This window comes from Tetrao urogallus (assembly GCF_951394365.1).
Source record: "Tetrao urogallus genome assembly, chromosome: 1".
NCBI lineage: Eukaryota > Metazoa > Chordata > Aves > Galliformes > Phasianidae > Tetrao > Tetrao urogallus.
This window is the reverse complement of record NC_136813.1, coordinates 83175814-83202141: the sequence shown is the minus strand read 5'-3', so window position 1 is coordinate 83202141 and position 26328 is coordinate 83175814. Positions and strand designations below refer to the sequence as shown.

The following is a 26328-nucleotide window of genomic DNA, read 5'->3' as shown; positions in this document are numbered from 1 at the left end:
AATCACGTTTCTTTCTGGAAACAGCATAAGTTGACCTCTACGGTTTTGGGAGCAAATGTGTGTTTTCATGCTGTTTAATGAACAACTCATTGAATGTGATGCTTCTTTTTGTACAGCTACAGTTAATAAACTCCAATGAACCAGGTGTAATTATGTTTAAGACGGAGGCACTGAAGTGCAGGGTTGCACTCAATCCCAAAACCAACCAGACCTTGCAACTCAAAGTAACACCTGAAAATACAGGACAGTGGAAATCGGAGGAATTACAAGTTTTGGAGAAGTTCTTTGAAACAAGAGTATGTACTCAGATCACCAATGTTTACATTTTTGTGTATTCCTTTCAGTCTCTCAGCATTGGTTCTGCTGAGTTTCTTTGGGTTACGTAAGGGCTGCAAAATACAAAAATTTAACAGCTGTGTATGCTGGTTACCATGTTAAATGATACAGCTATTATCTAAATAGGCAGTACTAATGGGTGTCTTTCTTTAGGTTGCAGGACCTCCTTTTAAAGCAAACACCCTAATAGCCTTCACAAAATTATTAGGGGCTCCAACACATATCCTCAGGGACTGTGTTCACATCATGAAACTTGAGCTGGTAAGTTAGCCTCTATTTAGTTCAATCAACTTTGGTTACTATATTTGGGAGGGAAAAAAAAAAAAGCCTTATCTATGAGAACACAAATTACTTTCTGTATATGTTACCTAGTGTTAATAAAGAAGGTTGTGTTTTACTATTAGCTCTTCTGGAAACTCCCCAAATTTCTCCCTTTAACTAATGATTTCAAGAAAGTGCAGGTGTGTTAGTGCACACTGGACACATACGTAGCCTGGCTGGAATCTTTATCACTGTGTTCTTGTTGTCGGCTATATTCTCAGTTCTTTCAGAGTTATTTTGACTTGTGCTGAACTTGGAAACATCTGTTATTTAGAGGAAGAGTCTATTTTCTAACTCTTCCCTCGTCTGTAGACATATATGTCACTAATGTGAGTCTTTGCTGTTTTTTCTCTGTGATGCTCTTTCTAAACAGTTCCCTGATCAGGCAAGTCAGCTGAAATGGAACGTGCAGTTTTGTTTAACAATTCCTCCCAGTGCACCACCAATTGCACCTCCAGGAACACCTGCTGTTGTGCTGAAATCCAAAATGTTGTTTTTTGTAAGTAGGGCTGTTTTAAAATTTTGAGGACTGCGTATCTTTGAAATCACCACTGGTTAGGGACGAAACATAGACTGTGTCTAATAATCACAGTAGCTAAAAACGTCAAGCATGGACTTGCATATATGTCTTTAGTAATGCCTCGCTCCTGTAAAAGCACAACACCTTCTCATGTTTTGTGCTCTTGAAGAAACACTGGCAATACATCCTAAATCTGGGCTGCAGATATCTTTGTGTGCTCAACTTTTGATTATTTTGCTCTTTGAGACACTTACGGCCTAGATAGAGTGATACATAGTAGTGGTTCTGGGGAAGGAGAGCACAAATGAGATTATTAGAACAAATATGTAGGTGTCTTCTCTGAAGCAGTGCTCAGTATAGGGTGATTTTGAGAATGAGAGAGTGTACCATTCCACCCTCTCAGTTTTCAGACACTTCTGTAACAGAGAAGTTATCATTCAGGTGTAAACTATCTGTAGGTCCAGATTGTTTAACAAAATGAGAAGTTGTGATGAAGTATGTTGTTAATTGAACACGCTTTGTTGTTTTTCCCTACAGCTCCAGCTAACACAGAAAACAACAGTCTCACAGGAAGCTGTTAGTATTATCGTCCCAATTATTTATGATATGGCTTCGGGTACAACTCAACAGGCTGACATTCCCAGGCAACAGAATTCTTCTGTTGCTGCTCCAATGATGGTTAGCAATATTCTAAAGAGGTTTGCTGAACTGAATTCACCACGACCAGGTACTGTACATGTCCAGTAGATATATTCTCTCCACCCAGACATCTGTGACAAATCTCCAGTGTAAAACTAAATCTCTTTAAGTCTGAATTCTTCTTGGTTCCTGTCATACTTCTTTAGTGATCACAAACTCCTGATATGACAGGCAATACGTAACTTATTAGCAAGCACTGGCAGTGCAGCAGACTTCTATGCCAGAAGGTTACACTGGTGATTCAGGCTGAATATCACTGTCAAAGTATCACTCCAAAGTAATAGAATGCACCTCTTGTTGGCCCAAATCTTCCTGCACAGTAGGAGTTCTTAACAAATGTGCCCAGAATGAATCACGATAAATATTCTGTGGTCAAGTGTCAGTTTTCATGCTTAACTATAAAGTTATTAAGCTTAACAGTAGAATATAAGGGAATGTTAAAATAGTTATCATAACTCGTCCATGTGCTGTGAATGGTGAAGAAGTAATTGGTGTGACTGTATACATCTTTGTGGGTGGGTCCACTAGCAAAGGTGTCTACAGTTCTGCTCACCAAACGTACTGTGAAGTGTTTGAGCTCAATAGCTTGCTCTGAGTGTTCATTGGCCCGTAGGTAGGTAGTGCACTGGGAGCAACTTTGCTTTCCCTTGTTACACTTTTTATCTTTTTTAATATATGACAACACTGAAGAGCAGTAGCAGGTTCTTTGGGCAGTATGTTGTCTGTAAGCATGGTTTGAAAAGCTAATACTCAAATGGCTTACAAGAACAAAAACTTTCAGTTCTGCTGTAGTCGCACACTGAAGAACAAAGCATTTTTTTCAATAACCCACTGAATAGTTTGAAGTTGTGAATCCAGAGGTTGAATTCTACTTCTACTCTGTGTAATTATTCATCTCATTACGTGGTGATTTTAACTGTGCCTGATGGTTTGTTTTGATTGCTAGAACATGAGTAATGTTTATCTTAAATTGGTGTGGATATGCATACGTTTTGGAGAACTGTGATGAAATTTAATTAACAAGCATTTCCTGTTTGACATGTAGTAATAGTGTAGGTAAATAGGGAGGGTAGCTTCAAGCTTGCTTGTTAAGAGTTCTGTATAGGATAGGATAGAACAGTTGGCTAAATAGCTCTTTTATTTCAAGATACTTTGTCTAAATAGCAGGTGTTCCTTTTGGAAGGTGCTTCCCCACTGAGTTCCTCTAGGGAGGGAAGGAGCAGATGCTTGTTTTGCTGTTTATTATTGCAGTCAATTGTGTTTAAGGTAAACCCTCCATAGAATCCTACAGCTTAGGGAGTCAAAGCAGCTCTTGAGTATCCCAGGTGCATGTCTCCTGGCAATGGTTAGGTAGATGAGGAGAGACAGTTTCTGTTTGTCACGCCAGCTGAAGTAAATGGGGAGTGCAGGCAGCAGAGTACAGATAGGAAAAACTACAGATAGAGCTTGTGGCCTCAAGCAGGACCTTATCCAGGGAAAAAAGATTGTAGCAAGCTAAGCAGAGGGCAATCCTGATAGGCTTTCCTCTAATTTCTGAGAGAAAGGATGAGTCTCTATTGATCTCTCTCACCCAAAGTAGGGTATTTCCTGAGGACACTTAAATTGCAATTTCATATGTTCTTGCTGTCAAAACTCACATCACTGTATCTGACAAAAGAGAACAAGATGCCTTCTGTTCTTTAACACTGAATGAAATGGGAGAGCCAACAGATGATAGCAGATAGTTGGGAGACTTTTACAACAGCAGCAGATGAGAGATCCCAGATATCCTTTCTGTTGGGACACCATTGTGCTGTGCTCAGGATTTTCCTACCTGTGTTAGGTCTTCTGCTGCCCTATTTGCAATTTGCATGGTTAAGTGAATTTTTCACTCTCAGTCAGAAAAGGTGAGGGCTTCCCACCGAGCACATATGATATTATTGACACTGTCATTGTAACCCGTAATCAGTGTTGCCTCATTTTAGCTGTATCTTTTTTACCTTTCTCTCTTTGTGAGAAAGCATTTTGTATTCAGCATAATTTTCCTCCTAATAAAATGGCAGTAACTGAAAAGTAAGTTCTTTTGGAAGAGTTTTATTTTCAGATCTGTGGGCAAGCACGTGATGCTGCGTTTAACAGCAGAACGCTGACTCATTGCCAGTGCACTGTCCTGACATACTCTGCCAGTATCTCCCCGGGGGAAGAAAAAAGCTATTTTATTTTTGGGCTGTAGTTACACGTGAACTGAGATGGAATCAGTGTCCTGGAGTAATATAGAGTTAAGCTTGAGCTGTGAGCCTCCAACCTGTGTCCTGCAGCGGGCTTCCATCTGGTAGGGAAGACCCTGCAGCTGCAGGAGATGACCCCTACAGAGGAGCTCCAGGGACTTGTGTGGTGTCTCTTAAAATGCTTCACCACTAAGTTTGCTGAAGTCTGGTTGATAGTGATGCAGTGGATGGCACTTAGCCCCGATTTGTATCTTTGCTATGATAATGACTTGCCCTAAACAGTCTTGGGAATCTTTAGTTTGGCAGTTAGGATTAATGCATCCTCGCAGGCTCTGCTCTTGTCTCCTTGTTCACGCTGCTGCTTCTTCAGCAGCAAAATTCAGACTCTTTTAATGGACGTTTCTCCCAATATGCAGGAAAAAAATTGTGACAGGGTACAGTAGAGGCTATTAATTGTATTCTCTTAGCAGGATGCTCCTCGTGCTGGGCTACGAGGGCAGTAGTGGCCACGCTTGAAGCACGCCAGCAGGCAGAGCGTTGGCCCAGCTCAGAGGGGGCACGAGTAGCGTGCTTCCTCACCTGCCCGATAGAGTTAAGCCCTGCCTGTTGCTCTGCCGTTGCGTGTGATGCTAACATGTCTCTTTTCCCTGTTCCAGGTGAATGCACAATATTTGCAGCCGTTCGGGATTTGATGCTTAATCTTACGCTGCCCCCTGGTGGGCGTCCATAGACACTTTTAAAAGAAGGCTGAAAATGAGACAAAACAGCAAAAAAAAATAAAAAAAAAAATACAAAAAAAAAAAAAATCTCTCTGAAATTAAGCCTTCAATTAAAAGAGGACGTTTAATTTTACTTTTTTTAAGAGCTAACTATAAAAAATGGCAAACTTTCAGGGATGCACTTTCATCAAATGAGTATCACCACGACTTTTGTATAGTGCTGTTGTATAGTGTGTTTTGATGGGAGACACTTCAGACTAGGAAATAGATTGAAGTATCAGCTTGCTGGTAACAGATTTACTATTCTGTTTTATACTATACAGAGTATGAAGATGCCAAACTTGTTTGTTTTTTGTTTTTCTTATGTTTTGGTGTAATAGTCTTTTTTTAAGGCAGGTCTGTCATTTTTGAATACTGTAAAACTGTGACAAACTTTATATTGAAGCTGTATTTTAATATGACTGCTTTGAATCCTTAAACAATTTATTTGGGCTTGTTGTAAACATGTCCCCAAGAAGCAATATTTAATAAACTGGATTAAAAAAAAATCTTAATCTGGATGTTGTATAATCTTAAACATTATTCCTCGCTGCTCTAGTCACTGGACAGATCTCTTGTATTCACATTTACTTGGCTATCTGTGTGCTGCTAACACACACAGGCTGCCCAGAGAGGTTGTGGATAGTCCTTGGAGGTGCTCAAGGCCAGGGTGGGGCCCTGGGCAGCCTGGTCTAGTATTAGATATGGAGGTTGGTGGCCCTGCATGTGGCAGGGGGTTTGGAGATTCATGATCCTTGAGGTCCCTTCCAACCTTGGCCATTCTGTGATTCTGTGATCTTATTGTAAAAGCAGGTAAGAAAGATAGAAGCTTGAAGCGTATACCCTGAAGTTGGAGAGGATGATCCAAAAGAAGCTGAAGATGACCAAAAAAAAACAAAACCAAAAGAACACAGAAGCTAGCTCACATTTAATATTTGAATTGGATTTAGATACGTTTGTCAGCAATGACAGAGAGCTCTTATAATGAAAGAAAAATTCTGTCTTTAAGAATTAGCCTGTCATTTAATCATTTGTCCACAGGGATTCATATTCTCCAGTTTTTAATGAGTTCAGCTTGGTTTCCTGTCTTGAAAGTGTAGCATTCTTCAGCCCTGCCTTACTGCACTTGCACAGCTGTCCGCTCCCCACTTTGCTGATGGGTGCATAAAACTAATTTTAGCAGTGATTTAGTGGAGGGTTGTTAGGGCAGTATGGTCAGGTTGTGGTTGGACTTGATGATCTTTAAGGTCTTTTCCAACCTGAGCGATTCTAATCTTTTTGTGGGTATCTTCCAGCTTACCTTGTTGTCTTCGAGGCTCCTGTTGCCCCCACATCCATCACAAGGTTTTGTTTTCTAGTCTTGAATGTGTCTGTGTCAAAGCTCTTTATATTGTAAATTATAAATGTATAAATATTATAAAGTGTATCATTATAAATCGTCTTTTCATTAGTGTTGACTTTAGATTTCAGCCTTGAAATGGGTTTTGAGTGTTGGTACTCAGTATTCTAACTTGTATCTGTCCTCTGGTTACACAGCTTTTCTGCAATACTAAACTGCTGCAGTTACTCAATTGGAGAGTTGTTGTATTTCTGTCTGTCTCAACTAAACTAATGATATAAAATAGAGAGGCAGTAGAATGATGTCAGAAAAAAGGAGTGGATATTCTGCTGCCTACTAGTCTGGATTGGAGGTCTGAGCATTCCTATGCCAAAAAGCAGCTTTCTGACCCAGGGAAATCCTGCTTTTCTTTGCCCACACTGGCACAAGAGTGTTCCTGGGGAAAAAAGGCTCCACTGAACATCAGGTACTTGAAAATGAATTGTGGGGTGAGGTCAGGATAAAAGAGAAAAGACCATGAAGCAATGACTTGTGGTTACAGAACGATTTTCCCAACCTGAGATTTTCATTGCCAGAGGAGATTTGTTTGTGCATTTATTTCACTAAAAAAAAATCTGCAGTGTCTCCACATCCTGCATTACCTGTAGGTTGTTTTCCATAAATCTGCCCTTGGGGTGAGAAAAACCAAAGAATATGGAGAAAAATATCAGTTCTGTACCAGCCAGGCTTGGAGTGGCAATGTCAGCCAGTGCCGAACGGGAACACTAAGTGATCTGGCCATCCAAAAAATAATGCAGATGACAGCAGTAGCTTTGTGGTTTTCCATATCATAAATGGAACAAGTTGTGTTGAAGGTTTCCATAAAAAAAATGGAAGATGGAGGCTTTCCTGAGCCCTGCAAGCACTCGGGCAGAGCTGAAGTGAGGTGAGAGTTGTGTTAGAAATAAAGTTTAAATGGCATGCTGGCTGTAATTGAGAAATGTATGTTTAAGTTATATCACACGGCCTTACAGTCTGTGGGTCTTTCCTGTAGAAATTCCTCCAGCAGCTGACAATTCCTAAGCTGGGTGAATCACAAGCAGTATGGCAATTGGAGGGGAAATGCTTTTTAAGGCTCCAAACACGTCTCCAGCAGCACCACAAACTGAGGAAGCAGTGCTGCGGTGCGTGAATGTGTGCACTCCCAGCCCTGCACGTTCCTCCAGAGCAATAATTAGAGTCTTCGGTAAGTGACCCCTATGGAATAGATTTTAGAGGAAATGTCCGGCTGCTGCTGGGAGAGATAAGAGATGCTGAGCTAGAAGGGTTGTGATGGGGGCTGTGCAGAGCAGTGTGGCTGCTTCGAAAAGGACAGTTTGAAGGTTGTGGATAGCAGAGCGTGAATATCCTGTTGAGTGGGGGAGTAGCAGCTTCACCAGAGGCTTTCTCTGAGAGAGCAGAGGACTTCTATCAGAAACAGCCGGACACCTGACAAAAAAATTGTGTGTTGAAGGGCCTGCCTGAGGTTGCTTCCTCGTTGTTAAATATGTCCAGGTAATAATCTGGCAAGCTTGCAAAGCAACCGGCAAACTATAGTTGCTGCTGCTCTGGTGCAGCTCAGTGGGGGCTCCTGTGTTGTTCGTCAAGGTTACTGCTCTCAGGCAGTGTGTCCTGTGCTCACACAGTACTAAGGTCATAGGAATATGTCCTGATCTTCACGCGGAGCTGAGAAGCCGTTTTATTGTGTACCTCCACAGAAGCAATTCCATGGGATTGAGCAAGGTTAGAATTACCACAGAATTAATAAGGATTAATATTAATAAGGGCTAATACTTTGCCTAGCTTTTAAAGCATCAGCTAGTAGTACTGGCCAGATTTTGTTTAATTACATCTATCCCCTGCCCTTCTTGCACCAAAATCTGCAAGAAAAAAGAAGTGTTGGCATATGCACAGCATCAGCAAGCTATAAAAAAATAAATCCTAAAGTAAAATGTATGTAAGCATTAATTATTTGGCCAGCTTGCAAAGTTGACCATTTCCAAAGGATTTAGCTATGTTAAAAAAGTGTTTTAGTGACATTATCATGCAAGAGCTGGAACATAACCTGAAATACTGCAGAGATGTTTTCTCTATTAGCACAGCCCAGTCCTGGCTCTGCATGGCACTGCTCCAGCCGTCTCCTGTAAACTGAGTGTGCCCTGGAGGGGTTACAGGGTCAGTTGTGTGTCAGCTGGGGATGCTGTGGAGAGGCAGGGTCCTGCCCCTCTCATGTAGCAGTGTGGATACAGCTCCATGCTGAGCTCAGGGGAGCACTTTGTGCTCAGAAACATCAAGCTCCTTTTGGTATCTATGGACCGGTGTTGCCTTTTGTTAAATCTTTCACACTGGAAGGGCAAGCTTTAGAGATCACTTCTTTCCAAGCTCCAAATGTCTATACTGAGTTGGTGATAATCAGTGTGAATACATTTAAGATTTGAAAGCACATTCCTTTGGCCTGAAAGTAGATTTGTGAAGTTGTTTTTTTTCCCCTCTACTTCTGTATTTATCTCCTGCTGTAGATGGGTGCTAAAACAAAAGCTGCACTGCCATCGCCACCCCCTTGCTGGCCATAGATTGGTCACAGTGTGGCCTTGCTGGAGAAATCAGCTGCTCAAACAGAGGAAGATTTAAGTCTGAAGGAAGCAACCTTTTATCCAAACATGGAGTTGGTGAGCAAACACAACATGTGGGCTTCTGGGCATCCCGAAAGAGGATTATTAGGTTTGTTTCATTTACTTTAGCTGATATGACCTTGAAATGTTAGTAGCGTTGGTGGCCTGGTAGTGACGTTAACGCACACATCTGAGGCTCAAGGTGACCCAGGAGGAATGTGTACTTTCCTAGGATGACTCCTGCAGCTGGTGGGCAGATTTCAGATGCAGCAGCAGCAACTGACCCCAGGCAGGACACCAAGGGCTGCTGGTCCGATTTGGTGGGCCCTGTGGTGACACTGCTGTTCTCCTTGGGGCGAGAGGCTGCAGGGGCTGCGTAGTGCCTCCTTCAGGTAGCACAGCTGCTCCTTCTCTGTTGCAGAGCCTGCAATGAAGGTACAGTGCTTGCTGTGCAAGTTGCAGAAGTCATCTAGAGGTTGAGTGCTTGTATAGCTATGAATAAGATAAAATGCTCAGGCTCTGTGTTGCATTTATTGAGAGTATTGACCTCTTCTGCTTTGCTTTGGAGCTCAGGTCCCTCCAGGCAACACTAGGACAACAGGCTGGCTCTGAGACTGGTTTTAGGAGCCTCTTCGTGCCTTCTCTTGCCAGACCCTACCAAAAATTCACCTGGCAACAGCTCTTTAAAGACTTGACTCATGGATAAAAAGCAGTGGAGGGAGCTGGAAGAGGGGCCTGGAAGTGGAAGAGGCTGTCCGAGAAAGTACTTCAGCCCTCCCCAGTGAGATCAAGTTATCAGCTTAGAGAGACTAGTTTGAAGAAGGTGCCACATCCACACAGTGTTTGAACACCTCCAGGGACGGTGACTCCACCTCCTCCCTGGGCAACCTGTGCCACTGCTCTTCTGAGGAGAAATTGTTGCTAATACACAATCTGTTGTGCTTCTCGTGAGCAGCTCCATGGTGCAGTTATGCAGCACCTCAGACCCTGCCTGCTGGTGCCAGCTGCACTGCTGCTCCGTCAGCATGAAAAGAATTGATTTTGCCCAGATTTATTTTTTATTTTAGTTCCCCTCTGCCCCCACAGCTAAGATTCCCCACGCATCACACCATACCCCTGAAGAGCGTGAGTTATCAAAAGGTAAATGGTTTAAAACAGTAATAAAGCCAACCTGTCATTTTCAGATTTTGAAGGAAATGTAATGATTTGAATGCCTGGAATGCCTGTTGTCTGCATGGTTTGATTTAGTGCTGAGAGGACATCTGAAGATATTTATTTACAATTGAGTTATTACATAATTATTCTTCCATGCAAATTCTAGTGCCCAATTCCCATGGAGATGGCTGAGACGGGGAGCAGCGGGCTTTGGATTGCTGCTGTTGTTGTTTAAGGCCTTTTTTTGTAAGATGATCACTGCCATGGTTTTGCAAATCTGAATTTTGCATTCTGCTAACCAGCACAACCAAACAACCAGAAGGGGGGGCTGAGTAACCTGCATCACTGCTTCATTTCAGCTTCTCACACCTTCGTCCTGAAGGAAAGACACAAAAATGTTACTCTGGTTGTCTTTGATTTTTTCCAGTTTTTAATCCCCCTTTGAGTTACATAGGCACCGAAGTAAAGGTAAGTACACACAGCCCCCTCTCCCATCCCATAATGGTTGCAGAACTGTTCAGGATTCGCCTGACACAAGACCACTGCACGGAGCCTGCCTGAACTCCAGCATCACTTCTGCTATGGCAGAGACTTCCTTTCTCTTTTATTCTTCAATACAAAATGCAGCTCTGAACCCACATTGAAGGGAAAAGGTATTTTCTTTCACTTTAATTCCCAGCCATAGAAGGATGCCTAAAATACACACAGGCACACACTGTTCTTATTTCAGGTGAGCCCACATAGTGGTCTCTAGGACCCAAGTTTGGCTGTTTCCATCATATTTTTGCACAACGAAATTAGGTGATGATTTTTTGCCTCCAGGAACTCCTCTATGCATTGACTGGAGGCACCTTGAAGTATTGAGGAGAATCTGATGTCGAAGCCTTAGGAATGAAAAGCAAATAGCCACGGTTCCGTAGCGATGCAGCACTCACTGTTGTAATTCCTGACCTTTCATTTTGGACATGCGCTTACAAAATGAAGCTGTCAGAATTCCATTTTCCTGCTCCAAGTGAAAGGCTGTTTCTGACACTCTTTGCTATTGTCTGGATTGCAGTCTCTTCCAGCCCTCCTCCATGGATGGCTCTGTGCCGTTTTCCTCCATAGCTCAGGAGTTATAAAAGCTTTTAGCAAAAGTGGCATTTCCTCCTCCTCCACTCTGCTGTTGTCACAGCTGATTTTATAGAACAAATCTAATTTTACCTTCAGCAAGCTTTGCTGGAGTTTGTTTTTAACAGCAATTCTTCTAATGATAGTGAAAATGTTCCTTTACATCAAGTGTTCATTTCTCTGGAGAAAAATATCTTTGTGCCTGGCTTTCTTGGAAGTCCACATTTTCCTAAAAATTGGAGTAGGTCTTCAATTTATATGAGTACTCTTAACCTCATATTTACTTAGGACATTAAGTATATCAGAAAGAAAATGAAGTAAACACTTCCTTTAACTACGTAATCATAAAATTATTGAGGTTGGAAAAGACCTCTAAGGTCACCAAGTCCAACCATCAGCCCATCACACCATGCCCACTGCCCATGTTCCTCAGTGCCACATCCACACGGCTCTTGAACACCTCCAGGAATGGCAACTCCACCACCTCAATGGGCAGCCTGTGCCACTGCCTCCCTGCTCTTCCTGAGAAGAAATGGTTCCTAACATCCAACCTGAACCTCCCCTGGCACAACTTAAGGCCAGTACCTCTTGTCCTAACACTGTTACCTGGGAGAAGAGACCAACCCCCACCTCACATTATCATCATTGTAGAGAGAAACATATTGCAGTTGCTTTTTCCCTGGCTCTGCTGTACACTCAGTAGGTATGGATGGACTCAGTTGAACGCACATGCCAACAGCACTGTATTTCCAAACCAAGGCTTAGTTTTGGAGGGATTTTCCACCTATTTCTTCTTTGTACATGCTCAGGAATCTTGCCTGCTCTTTGCAGTCTTTCTCCACCCTGTCATTGCCTCGCCTTTCATCTAGTATTAAATGTGACCTTGCCTGTGGCAGGGGATTGGAGCTTCATGATCCTTGAGGTCCCTTCCAAGCCAGGCCATTCTGTGTACGATTCTGTGTGATTTCATCACATTTAATATCATTTAAGCACTATATTTTGCAGTTCACAGAAGCCTAGAACCAAAGAGTTTATTTCTGACTGGAGAATGACAAATTTCAGATGCCAAGAAAGCGAGGCGCTGGATGTGGGAATCCTTCATTCTATCAGAATGTTTTTGTCTATTTATTTCTATTGCTCTGGCTCTTATAAGAGATTACAAGGATCTTCTTAAAGGAAAGAAAGGCAGAGGTTGGAAGGCTTTGAAAAAGAGAAACAACAAGAAAAAAATAATTATCAGGGGCTGGAAAAGAAGATTGAGCAGCAAAGAAAACAAAGGTGGGAATTTTTTTTTTCTAGCTGGTTAGGCTGTACATTACAGGAAAAATCATAAAGGAACATGGCAGGAGGTATGATTAAAAGACTTGAGCTTCTTAGATTCTTTTTTCTTCTCTGCCCAATGGCAGATGAAGGCTACAGTGACTAATGGCTCCTACGCTGCTGGGAATGGTGGCAGCTGAGGCTGGCATTCCCTCTGCAGCACAGGATGAGGGGTCTGTAGCACAGGTCTTATGGGGAGCAGCTGAGGGAACTGGGATTGTTCAGTCTGGAGAAGAGGAGGCTCAGGGGAGACCACATCACTCCCCCCAACCATCGAGCAGAGCCTCCCTGCTCCCAAGGACACGCTCACCTCCCAGAAGCTCACACAGGGGCTGAGCTGCACACTGCCTCACATAGCTTAGATTGTAACACCACATCAGTTTAAAACATCCAGTGATTTTCCTCAGGATTAGCTGCAAACTTAGAGAAGTGCTTTTCTTAGACAACGGCCTCCATTTTTATGTATTTTTTTCCTTTTTTTTTTTTTCCCCTGCTGCTGAGGCACTTGGTGACAGAAACCGATTCTTAAGAGTTGAGAGCTGTCTGATCACTTAAGTGGATTTTTATTTCCAAGCTGCTACTGCACATTAGTCAAGAGTTTGATTGATGACCTGCTGCAGGATGTAGTTAGAGCTCCCTTTTAGTGCTGCTGTGCTCAAACGCTGTAATTGATTATATGGGTATTGCTATAGACTGTATCAATTCCTTGGGCACTCTGACCACAGCATTTTTTGGAACTGTGTTAAATAGAGGGGGTGATCAGGCGAGCAGATAGGCAGCATTGAGGTCCTCCAGCAGCCAGTGAGCTCACAGCAGTGGCTGTACGGTACCAGTTAAGTTACTGTGAATTCAGCTGGCCGTACTGCTTTTATCCCCACAGCCTAATGTAAAGCATATGCTCACCAAATTAAAGGCATATACATTTGTCATCATAAATTCATGCACTGGAGCATAATGAAAGCAGGGTTTAACTACCTTTATAAAAACATTTGGTGTAACCATTAATTTTGTTTCCCCTATGAAGCATTCTAAAGAATTTTATGATGTATATTCATGCCAAGGAGTTAGCTGTGTATTTTTGACGATGTTGGATGACATCAATAGCATTATGAAATTTGAGTTTCAGAGGCCTTTACTGTGAAACTTATCTTCAAAAGGTAAGAATAGTTTTTAAGTCTCAAAGCACGCTGGTGGTGCAGCCCCTACTTAACGATAAGACTTCTATTCTAAAAGCTGTCCCCAGGAACTGTGAGTATAGCTGCTGCTGGGCATTCCTCATGGACCTGCTTGAGAGTAGAATTCCTAATAATTTTATTACAGACACTTACCTGAATTGCTGCGCTTCCAGAGCACTGCCTGTTTGTCCTTGGCTTGCTTCAGTGCTTTCTCCTACCCGAACTGCTGAAAGCCAGTCGGTACAGCTGGCAACAGACTGACACAGAGAGATTGGATCTGCCAAAGGTTACTGGGATGTGCAACACCATCACTTGGTCTTATTTAAGAGGATTGTAGTCACCTGGGTGGGCTTTTGGCAGCAGTGGCACCAGTAGCTGTTCTTGCAGGGATTTGGCTTCTGCAGACACTGGCTGGCTGTCATTCGTTGCTTCTCTCTCCTTCAGCCGTGAATTGCAGAAGTGCTGCGCTTTGAGTGCCTTGCAAGTGTAGTTCCTGCATGGAACCACCCCGCATTACTGGCAGAACAGGACAGGCAACAAATGCTGAGTTCCTGATTTATTTTAGTCTTTTCTTCTGTGAGATGCAAAAGCCTCCACTTCCACTTCAGTCACCCTTATCTGCCTCCTTCTCTGTCCCGCCATACACACGCTGCTCCCTCACCTCTCCCTCCACAAAAATCAAAAGTGCCAATCACCACTTCTTGCTCAATCGAGAAATCTTGTTTCCATTTTTTTCCCCCCCAAGAGATCGACCATGAGTTTCAGCTCCAATCATCCACTTCACCACAGCCACAAAACAGCATCAGCAATAGGATACAAATGATCGTTGTTACTGTGTGTGGTTATTTTGGTTTGAGATGTTTTCTGAGACAGAAGCTCATCTCCCTGCACACCAGCAGTGTCCTTGTTGCTTCCACTCAGACTGTCCTATAAAGCCCAGCAGGCAGTAGAAGAATTGCTCAACATTTGCATTTCAATGTGGTTTCCTGACTTGTACTTTTCTTTTTTTTTTAATTAATGTAACATTTGCATATTTCAGATCCAATTTGGGCTTCCTCTGCCTGTGTGTCACAACAGCAGTACATGGGCAGAGTTGGGCTGCCATGTTGCCACAAAGAAGCCTGGAGTGTTGTGGCGTACACAGAGCCAAAATTAATTCCTTTCTGCCGAGTTTGGGCTTTGGAGGATCATCTAGAAAAAGCAGCATGTTGATTCCTTAAAGAACCCTTTATTTTATGGTTCACTTTCTCTTTTCTAATTATCAAAAGCAACACTCAGGCTTCAACCACCTCAGACTTCTCTCCTTTTTCATGAATGCTGGCACACTATGAGGATAGATACCCAAACTCTCATCCTCTCCCATCGCAAAACTGGACAAGGTATAAAATAAGCCTGAACCTAGACATCTGACCCAGGCTCCCCTATCAGCCGCCTGGGGACGGAGCGCTCTTTGGCAGCCAGCTCTCCACCAGCAGCAGGAACACCCTGAATCCTTCGATTCCTCACCTTTCTTGGCTTTGTGAGAGTGCTCTGAAGAAACTGTGCTAATTTCTCCTTAGGAAACACAACTGTGGGCTTTTGCTCTCACTGCTGTCCTCCTCAGAGCTTCACGTGCCAGTTTCATTGCTTTCCCTGAGGAAGGGTTTGCAAAGCCTGCAATTTCTGTGAGAAGATTTGTGATATGGCAGTTTACATTCTTAGGAAGATTAAACCTAAAGGGAATGATCAACAGCAGGTCTAGTGGTGGAGACAGCACTTTCATTCCAGTTAACTGAGTTCTAAATGCAAAAAGGCTATTCCTGGCTCAGGAACCTGAGTTGTAACCACAGATTAGATTAGCAAAGAATCAGTATTACTGTATAACATAACACCTTGCTCCAACTAAAGCACAATGGCTTTACAGTGATTCTACAAGTAGTCTGTCCTGTACAAAGCAAGTGTTATTTAAGAAGCACATTGGAGTGCTCAAAAACACCTTCAGGACCCACTGGGGGCCCACAGCCATGATATGAACAAATGCAACTGCTAACACAGGAAGTGGGAATTTGAAAGTGCCCTTCAAACAGATGGTGGAAAGCAGCAGTAAAAAGCAAAATTAGAGCCTGCAGCAACATCAAGAAGGTGGAAAAGAGCTCTGAGGGATTATCAATGCAATGGCAAGTCCTTCATTTACACAAATTCAGTATTGCAAACTTCCGACTGAATGCACTGTAGCTATGCAGGTGTATCTGGAAAGCAGACGTTAAAACACAATTAGTTACGCAGTCACCTTAAACAGTAGGCTCCTGTAAAACTCTTTGCCAGTATGTGAAGTGCACTACTAATCTGATGAGGAACTCTGAATCAAGTGAACTAGCAATTAACTGGATAGAGAACAGCATGAAACTCAAGCTGAAGTAAATTCTCACCAAAAAGGCTTTACCACAGCTGATTTTCAGGCAACCAATAATCCACCTTGCTTAAAATAAGGCACTATCAGGGCTGCTAACCTCAGCTTGCAAAACTATTGCTAGTCCTGGTATCAGACAGCAGCTGTAGAGCTTGTTTTATCTAACAAAATGTGTGACACAACAGTACTTGGCCTACCAGAATCACAATATAATACCTTTTACCCCCGAGATACACTTATTCTTGTGGGAGAGATGAGCTCCTCATTTCTTTTGGTACATGAGCTCATCCCAGCACAACTGCACGTTGTGGCAAAGGTGTAACTGACCAGGAAGTTCATGCAGAGATCTCAGAAATGGAGCTTGAGCTTAAGGAACACAGGAAATAATACAACAGGACATAAGAACCAGCAATCAGTAGTGGGAAAATTCAAAGCTTACTCTATCTCAAATGGGCCCACTGTCAGACAAAGACAGCTGGCTGCACCTGCTCCACTCAGCTGGGCAGCAGTACTGAAGAGAAGCAGCCGTTCCTACGAACCAACAAACAGCACACACATTCAGGAACTATTCTTTGTTTTATTGAATGATGGAAGCAGGACTACAATCCAGGTATATTTAAATCAGGTGTTGGTCCAGCCTTATCATCAAAAAGTCTGCTTTTTTTTTTTTTTTTTTTTTTTTTTTAAATAATATCAACACAAATGGAAGGAATACGAAGCATCCTAACAGGAACTTTTAGCTGTATGCAATGTTATACCATGACCAGACTGGTGCTATTTCAATATTTCTAGACTCTCTACTGTACAGCCCAGCCACACTATCTCCAAATTATTAAAGCTCAAGGTAAGCCCAGCCATTCTGGCTGTGATTCACATTTAAGCCATCATCATGTGATCCAAATGCCATTTCTGCCACTAGTTTCCTAATCCCATAGAAATATTTCTGCATTTCATATATTACTAAAGAATAATGACTATCCTCTCCAAAGTTATATCATAAATATTTACATCAAACATTTACAACTGGTTCATAATATACAACACAACAAATTAGCTATAACTCATCACCTCCCCGTGGAGAAGTTTCAAACAACTCTGCTGTCATCATTTCAGTTTATCTGTTTTGCACACAGTCACGGGCAGTGCAGGGCATTTCCAAAACATGATTTAAAAAAATGGAATGATATTACCTTAATAACAGTTACTTTGGGGGACTTTTACTTTCTTAAACAAGTAGATTTGAATTTCTAAATCCAATCTAGTGCTACTTACTAACTATTAAAATAGGCTTAAGAGGAGGAAAAACAAGATACTTAGAAATAAATACACCTTTTAAAATTCCACGATTAACCACATATTTGTTTTCACTCAACTTAAAGGAGATCTTACTCATCATTTCCCTCTGCTGGAATACAGTTTAGTTCAATCCATTCTTATCTTCTGATTCGTCATCCTATAAATAATGCTGTCATACCCAGGATCCATGTTCCAGAGGTTGTAGGAGATGACTATCACAGCTAAAGCAAGGCCTATCATCATCCACAGAATAATGTTGAAGATTACAGAGTAGTTGTAGTTATACGGATAGGCAAGGTTATATGGATTATCTGTATCAGCCTGTAACAAAGAAAATAAGTGCATTATTTTAAAGTCTGCCTGTATACAAAACAGGTGCTGATTACATCAAAAATCCAAACAGTCTAAAAAAAAGAGATGCATTTTTGTCCAGCGATTCCGACGCCAGGGCACAAAATGCTGAAGTGATTCCGTGACTGACATTAATGGAATCCAAAGGAATGAGCTGACAGGAGCCTCATGAAAGTCAATGAAGACTTGCCTACATCAGTCAGTATCCTAGTCCTTAAAAAAACAAAGCTTTACTCAAGTAAGGAAGTGATGCAGTTTGGATGCATTCATGCTTTCAATAGGCAAGACAGAGAACCAAGTACAGATCCTACCTGTGAAGACTGGAGAATGGAGCGAGTTTTTCTTGTGAGGGGAGAATTAAATGCCTTTACAGCCACCATTTCTACTACTGCATTCCCACCATACAAGTTATACATCTCATCTGCAAACTGAAAGAGACAAAGAGATTTAATTTAAAACTTCAACTGGAACCAAAGAGGGCTTTGTTAGCAAGATAAACCACAACATGTCAGCTTCAGGATTATCAGGACTGGGTTAAAAAAGAAAACAAACCTGATACACCACTGTCTTACAGTTCCACCAACTAAGTTTCAACTGGCTTACATTTCCTACATTAAACAGTTATTCAACTTGTTAAATTCATGCTTTTACACTTCTCCATCACACTTTTGACACTCAAAACATACTGGCATCAGGTCTTAATAAAGAGTTTTAGTTCATCACTATGGAAGACCATAGCTAAAGAGTTAATTTCTTAGAGCCCTGGATGTTTAGATTTATATAACTTTGTGGCAAGGGGAAACAAAACACTGCACCCTGGGGTAAAAAGATTTTCACATTTCACTAGGCCAGACTCAGTGAGACATAGCGGTGTTTTTAAGCGAAAGATGTTTGTTTGGGGAAAACAGACCTATTGAGCTCATGTTTATATGAGTTCTAATAGATTCCCACTCCTTTATCCAAAACAGCTACCACAGTGAAAACCATTGATGTGATTCCATAGGGTGAGAAGTTTGTAACAACTACATTAAAAAACAAAACAAAACAAAACAAGGGGGAAAAAAAGAAGCAAAACCAGAACCCAAGCACAAGTCAAGCCATTACTAATGAAGTGATAGCTCACAAGAGAGCATGCATCAGTAAGCTAACTCCCTTGTAGTTAACACAAAAAATGACTTCCATGGTATTGGTGTGAGTTTTGTTGGTTAGACAGGAAGTATACCTTTTGCAAAGTGTCCACAAGAATCTGAGAAGCATCCTTGAATTGCTGAGAGTCTTCCCCATAATGTTTTCCAATTTCTTCCAAACCGGACAGTTCCAGGGAATACAGGTCTGGAGAATGATCTTTGGCCAAGTGCTTGTGTCGGGACAGCTTTGGCACACCGTGGAGGGCAGAAAGAATTCCTTTCATAAACACGTCACTTTAGGAACACACTGTCACAACATCAGTTTGCTGGGACTCAGCCCAGCTGCAGCACTGACATTTGACTGCAGATGGGAACAGCCTCCAAGAACAAGCAATGCAATCTGTTCCTATCTTCCATAGACTTCCACTATGGCATTTCTGATCAGCAAGACCAAAACAAGTTATTTTACCTCGTTTCTTTCAACCAGTCCTTCACCTAACATGAATTTTTAGAACAACAACAACAAAAAAAAAAAACAGCAACAAGACAGGAGCTCCATAGTGCAAGAGAGAGAAGCTTCTTGCTTTAAAAGATCATAATTAAAAGCTTATCTCTCTGTTGTAACATTTCTATCACTACCACTGTTCATGCCAAGTCACTGCATCCTTTTCAAGCAAACGTTAGTGACATTTTGAAGTAGATGACAAGGCACAGAGCATGCTTTTAACTACCATTATGCTTCTCAAGTAAGAAAATAAGGGAAACTCTGCAAGTTTCTCATGGAATACTTCTTGTGGGTATGGAGAAACAGTAATTTAGGATGTCCTCTGCTCTCAGTAAACAGAACACAAAAGAAGCTACAAGTGACCGAAGTTCTCACTTTCTTCCATCAGTAACAAATACTTTGAGAATGCATTATTTAAACTGATGCAAGCCAGTAATGACACACCTGAGTGTATAACACTGGTTGCAAGTACCCTGGCCATGGATTCGCTACCTTTAAATAATGTGAGTGAAGTCTGAGACCTCAAATGTAACGGAAGTGTTTAAAAATAAAAATAAAAAGTAAGTCTTACCAGGGTTACAATATCACGTAGAACTTGCAGTTCTGAGAGAAAGAGTAAGTCAACCTGGGAACAAAGTCAAAGATGGATAATTGCTTTGATGGCACCAGAGTTTGAGAATCCTCGTTATGTTTTAACTCTACATATTTTAGAACAGACTGTATCTGTTGCAGCATCAAAACTTGCTACAAGGAAATTATTCTTTGAATAAAGCTTACACAAGAACTTAAACCTTAGTTCTTAAAGTCGATTAGGAAAAGAAGGGGGAGTTCTCAGAAGAGGGAAAAAATGGGAAAATAGAAAAGCATCTTAGGAAAAAACACTAACTCTATAAGTACTCCTTATGGCTTTTTTACCTCATTGTTCCTGCTGAGTGAGTTGAGAGGAAGGGAGCTGAGAATGGAGTTGTCCTGGAACAAGCGGTTCCGCAGCTGGCGCAGCGTGACAGAAAGATCTTCAAATACAGAGTTTGCCTTGCCCACCATGTACACTCGCTGCAGGAACAGCCATTGTACAACAAGAACAGAAGTTAGAATCATAGAATCGCTCAGGTTGGAAAAGACCTTCAAGATAATCAAGTCCAACCACAACCTAACCAAACTACCCTAACTCTATCAACCCCCCGCTAGCTCTTCACCTCCTCCAACCACACAATAATCATCAGCCATACTTGCAAATCACCCTCCAAAGCAAAATATTTTCATATACTAACTGGCTTTGCTCCACTCATACAAGTTTGTTTTACCACCTGGAGCATCTGCTATCAGAGGCGAAGCAATACTCACTTCCTCACTGGGGGCCAGCTGCAAGACTACAGGAGTTTCTTCAGAGAACAAATTATGAATAGCATTCGCAACACTGTCCAGACTGAAAGGAACAGCCTGAAACACAAAGCCTAGTTAGATTTTTGGGTAAGACAGAAACTAGTGACTCAGTGATGATCATTTGGAATTATTCATGAATACTGGAGATCTAGTAGTTTGCCAGAGCAACTTTGGGGCAGCTCATCTGAAGCCACAGCAGCAATTTCTGAAACAAATAAAGACTAGAAACCTTTTCTTATTAATGGGATATACAGAAAATATGGACAAAGTACACTTCAGAACTTTCATGAAGTTACAAGTGTGAATACGACTGAAGATTTCTTCATATTTAAGGGCTCTGCATGTTAGGTATGCTACATGGTCTGGTTCTGGCAATCTTCAACCAGTTTTATTGAACCCAAAAAGGAAAGCCTAGCTCAGAGTCAAGCTGGGTTATTCATGGCTACAGCCTGACCATCATTCAAAGGGGGGATATGTGAACTTCAAGCAAAGTCAAAATGATGAGAACATCAAGCACTATGGTAGGAAGTCTTGTAACCAGAATGTAAGAGCTGCATGACTGCTCCAGATGTGCATACTCACATTCTCAATAGGGTAAGAGATTCCTTTTGCAGGCAGTGTCAGCTTGTCCACTCCTTTCACAGTCACTAACACAGCAGCTCGGGGCCTGTGAAACAGATCGCCTGCTGCAAGCCCAGGCCAGGGAAGGTCCTATTAGAGAACAGTGAAAACAAACTACAACAACCACCATCACTTGTATTTGAGAGGAAGAAAGACAAAAGAACCCATCCTGATCACTAAAGCAGAATTAATTGGTGTCTTGTAGATATCTCTGTACAGTACAGCCTGCTGGAAATTCATAGGGAAGCATGTACCACAATAACACTTCCACCTTACAAAACACTTCTCAAGTTAATCATGAAGAAACTGTTAGTTTAAAAGCTATCAGCAAGTTCATAAGAAAGCATGCACTGAGAGCACTGTACAAATATTTCAGGAGATAAATACCATAACTAAAGCAGAAGAACAGGCTTTATTTAGAAAGTGAAGCTTTGATTCTAAAACAAACAAACAAACAAAAAACCAACACCCTCATAAAATAGCACCAAAATGTATTTGGGCACATTAAAACACTGACATCTTGATACTTCAATATGAGAAAGAAATACAGGGAGGAATGTTAGTTAGACAATTCACCACTTACAAATTTTCAGGCACAGAATTCAAACAAGATTCTCCATTTGTGTAAAAAATATAATCGCCTAAGCTTCATGAAACCAAATTATTTGGGGTTTGGATTTGAAATACCATTGATATTATGAACTGTATCACTTCCAATAAAAGAGAAACCTTTTACAGCATCGATAGAGACAAAAACAAGGTTCAGTTTGACCCTCCCATAACAAGAAAAGAACACCTCGTGACTGTATTTGAGAATTTCCAGTGTGATGCAGTAAGTATTCTAAAATCCCAACCTGCTGCACCATCAGGTTCTTTTCCTAGACTACAGCCTTGATGTAAACTGCAAAATGAGCATTATGGACTCTTGGCACTCTCAATACCAATGTGGGAAGCTGCCTACATTGTAACCTCTGCCTTAGTGACAACGCTGATAGCAGCTTTCAATTTCAGGGTTTAACTACCTAAAGCAATTTGAAGAGCTTCCTTCCTTCTTCTAGGATTGAAAGAATAAGAATAAAAGAGAACTATTTCTAAATGGTTCTGTGGATCCATAAAAGCAAATCAATTCCTAGTTTTGCTAATGGAACAGAGTGAGTACCAAATCACCTCTTTCTCTTCATAAGCATGTTCTACACGAGGATGACCAGTATGCTGAAAGTCAAGTTCTCTAAATGAGCCAAAACCCACTATTCTGGTGAGCTTCTTTACATGCAACGTATGCAGTAGTGCTCTTTTTCCTGATAAAATATTACATGTATATGTACTGTGATTACTAAGCTTAAGTATTCTTTGTCACTAATGTCACGACTACAAGCATAACTGACAGCACAGTACTTTCAGACAAGTTCCTAAATACATTTTAAACAGGCCTGTATTCAAAACAGAGTTACCAGGCCTCTTGACCAGCTGCAATATGGAAGAAACAGGAAACAGCTTCCCTTGCTAGTACTGCAAGAATATCCCAACTTGCTGCTTTGAGTATCTGCTTGCATGGACACTGCTGGAGACACCTTGCCACTAAAAACTTTCATGTGCTACTTCAGTAGCCACTCACCCCTTCTGAAGCCAAGGGGAAGATTCACTGAGCAGTGTGGAATAAAGCCATGGGCACTTACTCTCCTGCCATAAGTCAAATATCGTTAAAGCTACACTCAAAGGTCTAATTTGGCAAACAAATTAGGTTTTCAAGTCTTTGGATTATTTCCTAAGCATCCTAAGTGAAACTGTTTGTCTGCTAAGTGCACAGGGGCAGGAACGCATGCAGATGGGTCACAGAACAACTGCAGAACACTGCTAAAGGCTCTGCAGGCTTGCTTCCTTCTGTAGCTGATGACTCAAACTAGCCAGCAAGCACAGCCCTTTTTTCTGCTCATATGACCAATACAACTCTGTGCTTGGAAACCACACTCTCTTAAGTCATACACGCCTCACAACAAACAGGACAATATCTTATATATTCCAACACATGACAGGAAGCACGTTAACCGAGCAGCTCTGTAATTCTGGAGTCATTTTGCAGCCAAGACCTCAAACTTACCTCTTCAATAGAGAAGCCCATGAATAACGAAGCTACATCTGGGATCCGATCGCCAGGGATTGGCCAGCCTCCATCTCGAAAAACAACTGACTGAGGTGATCGTAAGATACTGAACTCATCCCCGCACACACCTAAAACCAAGCAAAAAGTGCTGTCAATTTCTTACAGTCTTCTTCATTCATTCTTGTCCTTCTCACAGCTATCCACCTAGGCAGAGTTAAGTAATGAGTAACGTTTGTTTTTGTTCTCTGGAGCACAGGATAAGGTTTCTCTATAGCTAAGACTAAGAATGGACAAATCCACATTTGGATTAAAGCAACAGCCCAGTACATATATGCACACTCACCAGTGGTTTAAGTGTTACAATACAGACCCAGTAAAGCCAGCCCTCAGCAAAGTCAGGAAGGCTCAAAACACCCTGCTACACATCAGCACAGCTGATTTTTTCCTGAACTGCCTGGCATAGACACTCTTTCTGTGCAGACAGCAGCCTGAGACACTGAACCCAGAGCAGACAAGACCAGCTAAGTCCACCTGTGCTGGCTGAAGCAGAGAGCTGCCAGTAGCGATCCAGCTCCTGCAGAACAGCTCCAGTTGCCCTCTCGGGCACAGAAGACCACAAGACATTTCTTTTCCATCATGCAGTACTGGACCAAGGCTGGCAGTGCACAGCCACAACCCACAGGACCTCTCACATTGGGATCCCCATTCACTCTATTCCACATTACCCTCAGTAACAAAGCAGGCTGAAAGTCAGTACTGAAGTCAGTACAGTGGGTTGATATTTATTCTGTAATAAAGTCAGAGCAGACTCCATAAAAATGAGAGATGGGATAGTTCAATTTAACACATATGATGGCAATGCTGTGTGCATGCAAGCACCCAGCTGCCTACCTGAACTCATTTTAAAACATACTTTTTGCAAATGTGTCTATCAACAGGCAAATGCAAAAGGAAAAAAAAAAAAAAAAAAGGTGGTACACTGAGGTTAAACGAATGCTAAGAAAAATGACAACCAATCTGACCTTGAGGATGTTGCTTCAAAGCCTGTTGTGACTCTGCATACAGTGTTGACAGTAAACTGAGCCATATTACAACAAACACCACAGGACCAAAGTACTGTGCATAAGTAAAAGGAGAGCAGGAGGAAAATGGGCTGGACTGACAGATGCATAGAGTGTAGATCCAAATATGGCTTAGTTTTACGTTGGTACCTGTTCACTGGATGGCCTGCTGTCAATGTTAATGGCACAGCAGTTCATACCCCCATGCTCTGCGTGGCAGCAATGCTTCCAAGCCCATTTGCTTAAGAAGGAATTCACAAAATTGCTATATGCGTTTTTCATAGAATCACTAATGTTGGAAAAGACCCCTAAGATCACCCAGTCCAACGAGCAGCCCATCACACCATGCCCACTGCCCACGTCCCTCAGTGCCACATCCACATGGATCTTGAACACCTGCAGGGACAGTGACTCCACCACCTCCCTGTGCAGCCTGTGCCACTGCCTCACCGCTCTTTCTAAGAAGAAATTGTTTCTAATATCCAATTTGAACCTCTCCTGGAGGGAGAGGCTATTCCCTCTCATCCTATTGCTGTTACATGGGAGAAGAAGCCAACCCCCACCTCACCACAACCTCCTTTCAGGTGGCTGTAGAGAGCAATAAGGCCTCCCCTGAGCCTCCTCTTTTCCAGACTGAACAACCCCAGCTCCCTCAGCAGCTCCCCATCAGACTTGTGCTCCAGACCCCTCACAGCTTCACTGCCCTTCCCCAGACAAGCTCCAGGGCTTCAATGTCTTTCCTGCAGCGAGAGGCCCAACATCGGAGGTGCGGCCTCACCATTGGCTCAGCCTGCAGCACTTCACACCGAGCTTCCCTCGCCCGACACCACCGAGGCCCGGTGATAGCCGCACCGGTCAGAATGACGGGCCCGAGGCCCGAGGCAGCCCCCGCCCCGTTCCCACAGCCGCGGCCCGGCTCCCTCACGCCCCGGCCCCGTCAGCTCACCAGTGAGACAGGCCGAAGCCAGCAGTAGGGCCACCCCCAGACCGCGGACAGCCATACCGCCCGCTGTGCCGCCAGACCCCACCGAGAAAACGCCGCGCTGCAGCGCCGCACCGAAAACCCCCAGAACCCGCCCGCAGAGGACAGGCGCCGCGACCAATCCGCAGGCGAGGTTCGGGCGGCGGGGCGGGACTCCAAGGGAGTGACGGCGGATCTGACCATTCGGCAGCGAAACCACCCCCGCCTTCTCAAGGGACCGAGCAGTCAGCTGGGTGCTGCCGCGAAGGGGGAGGAGCCTTGGTTTGAATGGCGTTTCCATTCTGCCAATCAGATCGCGGGAGAGCTCTGCACCGTTTCCCCCACTCGCCGTATAATCGGAGGCCGAACCTCACAGGAACGAATGGACAACTGAGTTGTCCAATCGAAGCCTTTCCCCACCCGCTGAGTTGGGAGGAGCTGCGGACCGGGCGGGCGGGCTCTGAGCGGGGGTTGGGAAGAAGCTCTGATTGACAGCTGAACAAGCCAGTCGGGGAGCGAGGGCTCCGTGTCAGAGCTCCGCGGCTGTGGGGCGTAGGCTGGTGTGGGGTAGGTCGAGACAGCCGAGTAGAGAGCATTGGTTGCAAGTGTGAGGGGTAAAAGCAGGGCGCAGGGCGAATAAGGCTGCTTTAACGAAGTTATGTGTTCAAGGCCGGGTTGGACGGGGCCCTGGGCTGCCTGGTCTGGTATTAAATGGGTAGGTTGGTGGCCCTGCATGTGGCAGGGGAGTTGGAGATTCATGATCCTTGAGGTCCCTTCCAACCCAAACCATTCTGTGATTGTGTGAAATAATTTAAATTAAAGGGCTTCATTTGAGTGTTTCTTTCATTCCTTTTCTGCTACTTTGAATTGCTTTCTGAAATCGCACTAGAAACGTAGCGTATGACCAAATCTTTCTTTTCTCTTGTGTTTTGCAGTTCCTGTTTTTTTTGTGTGCTTTGGTTG

The 26328-nt window shown here is 42.9% G+C and overlaps 2 protein-coding genes across 2 annotated transcripts in view; one reads left to right on the top strand and one right to left on the bottom strand.

Moving 5' to 3' along the window:
- Positions 1-4813, top strand: part of MED14 (mediator complex subunit 14) — a gene marked incomplete at both ends in the record, with an annotated part of 34162 nt that extends 29349 nt beyond the window's left edge. Inside the window, 5 exons of the mRNA XM_079549550.1 lie at positions 117-296; positions 490-597; positions 1031-1156; positions 1715-1904; positions 4740-4813. Coding sequence (XP_079405676.1) covers positions 117-296; positions 490-597; positions 1031-1156; positions 1715-1904; positions 4740-4813 — 678 coding nt within the window. The remainder of the gene's footprint in view (positions 1-116; positions 297-489; positions 598-1030; positions 1157-1714; positions 1905-4739) is intronic.
- A 12568-nt stretch (positions 4814-17381) lies between these two features.
- ATP6AP2 (ATPase H+ transporting accessory protein 2) lies at positions 17382-25405 on the bottom strand (the record flags this gene model as incomplete). Its single annotated transcript, XM_079549221.1, has 9 exons — positions 17382-17576; positions 17918-18034; positions 18829-18978; positions 19810-19863; positions 20154-20291; positions 20583-20678; positions 21204-21332; positions 23341-23471; positions 25351-25405. The coding sequence occupies 9 exons, from the start codon at positions 25403-25405 to the stop codon at positions 17382-17384; spliced, it is 1065 nt and encodes a 354-aa protein (XP_079405347.1).
- Between the last annotated feature and the right edge of the window lie 923 nt (positions 25406-26328).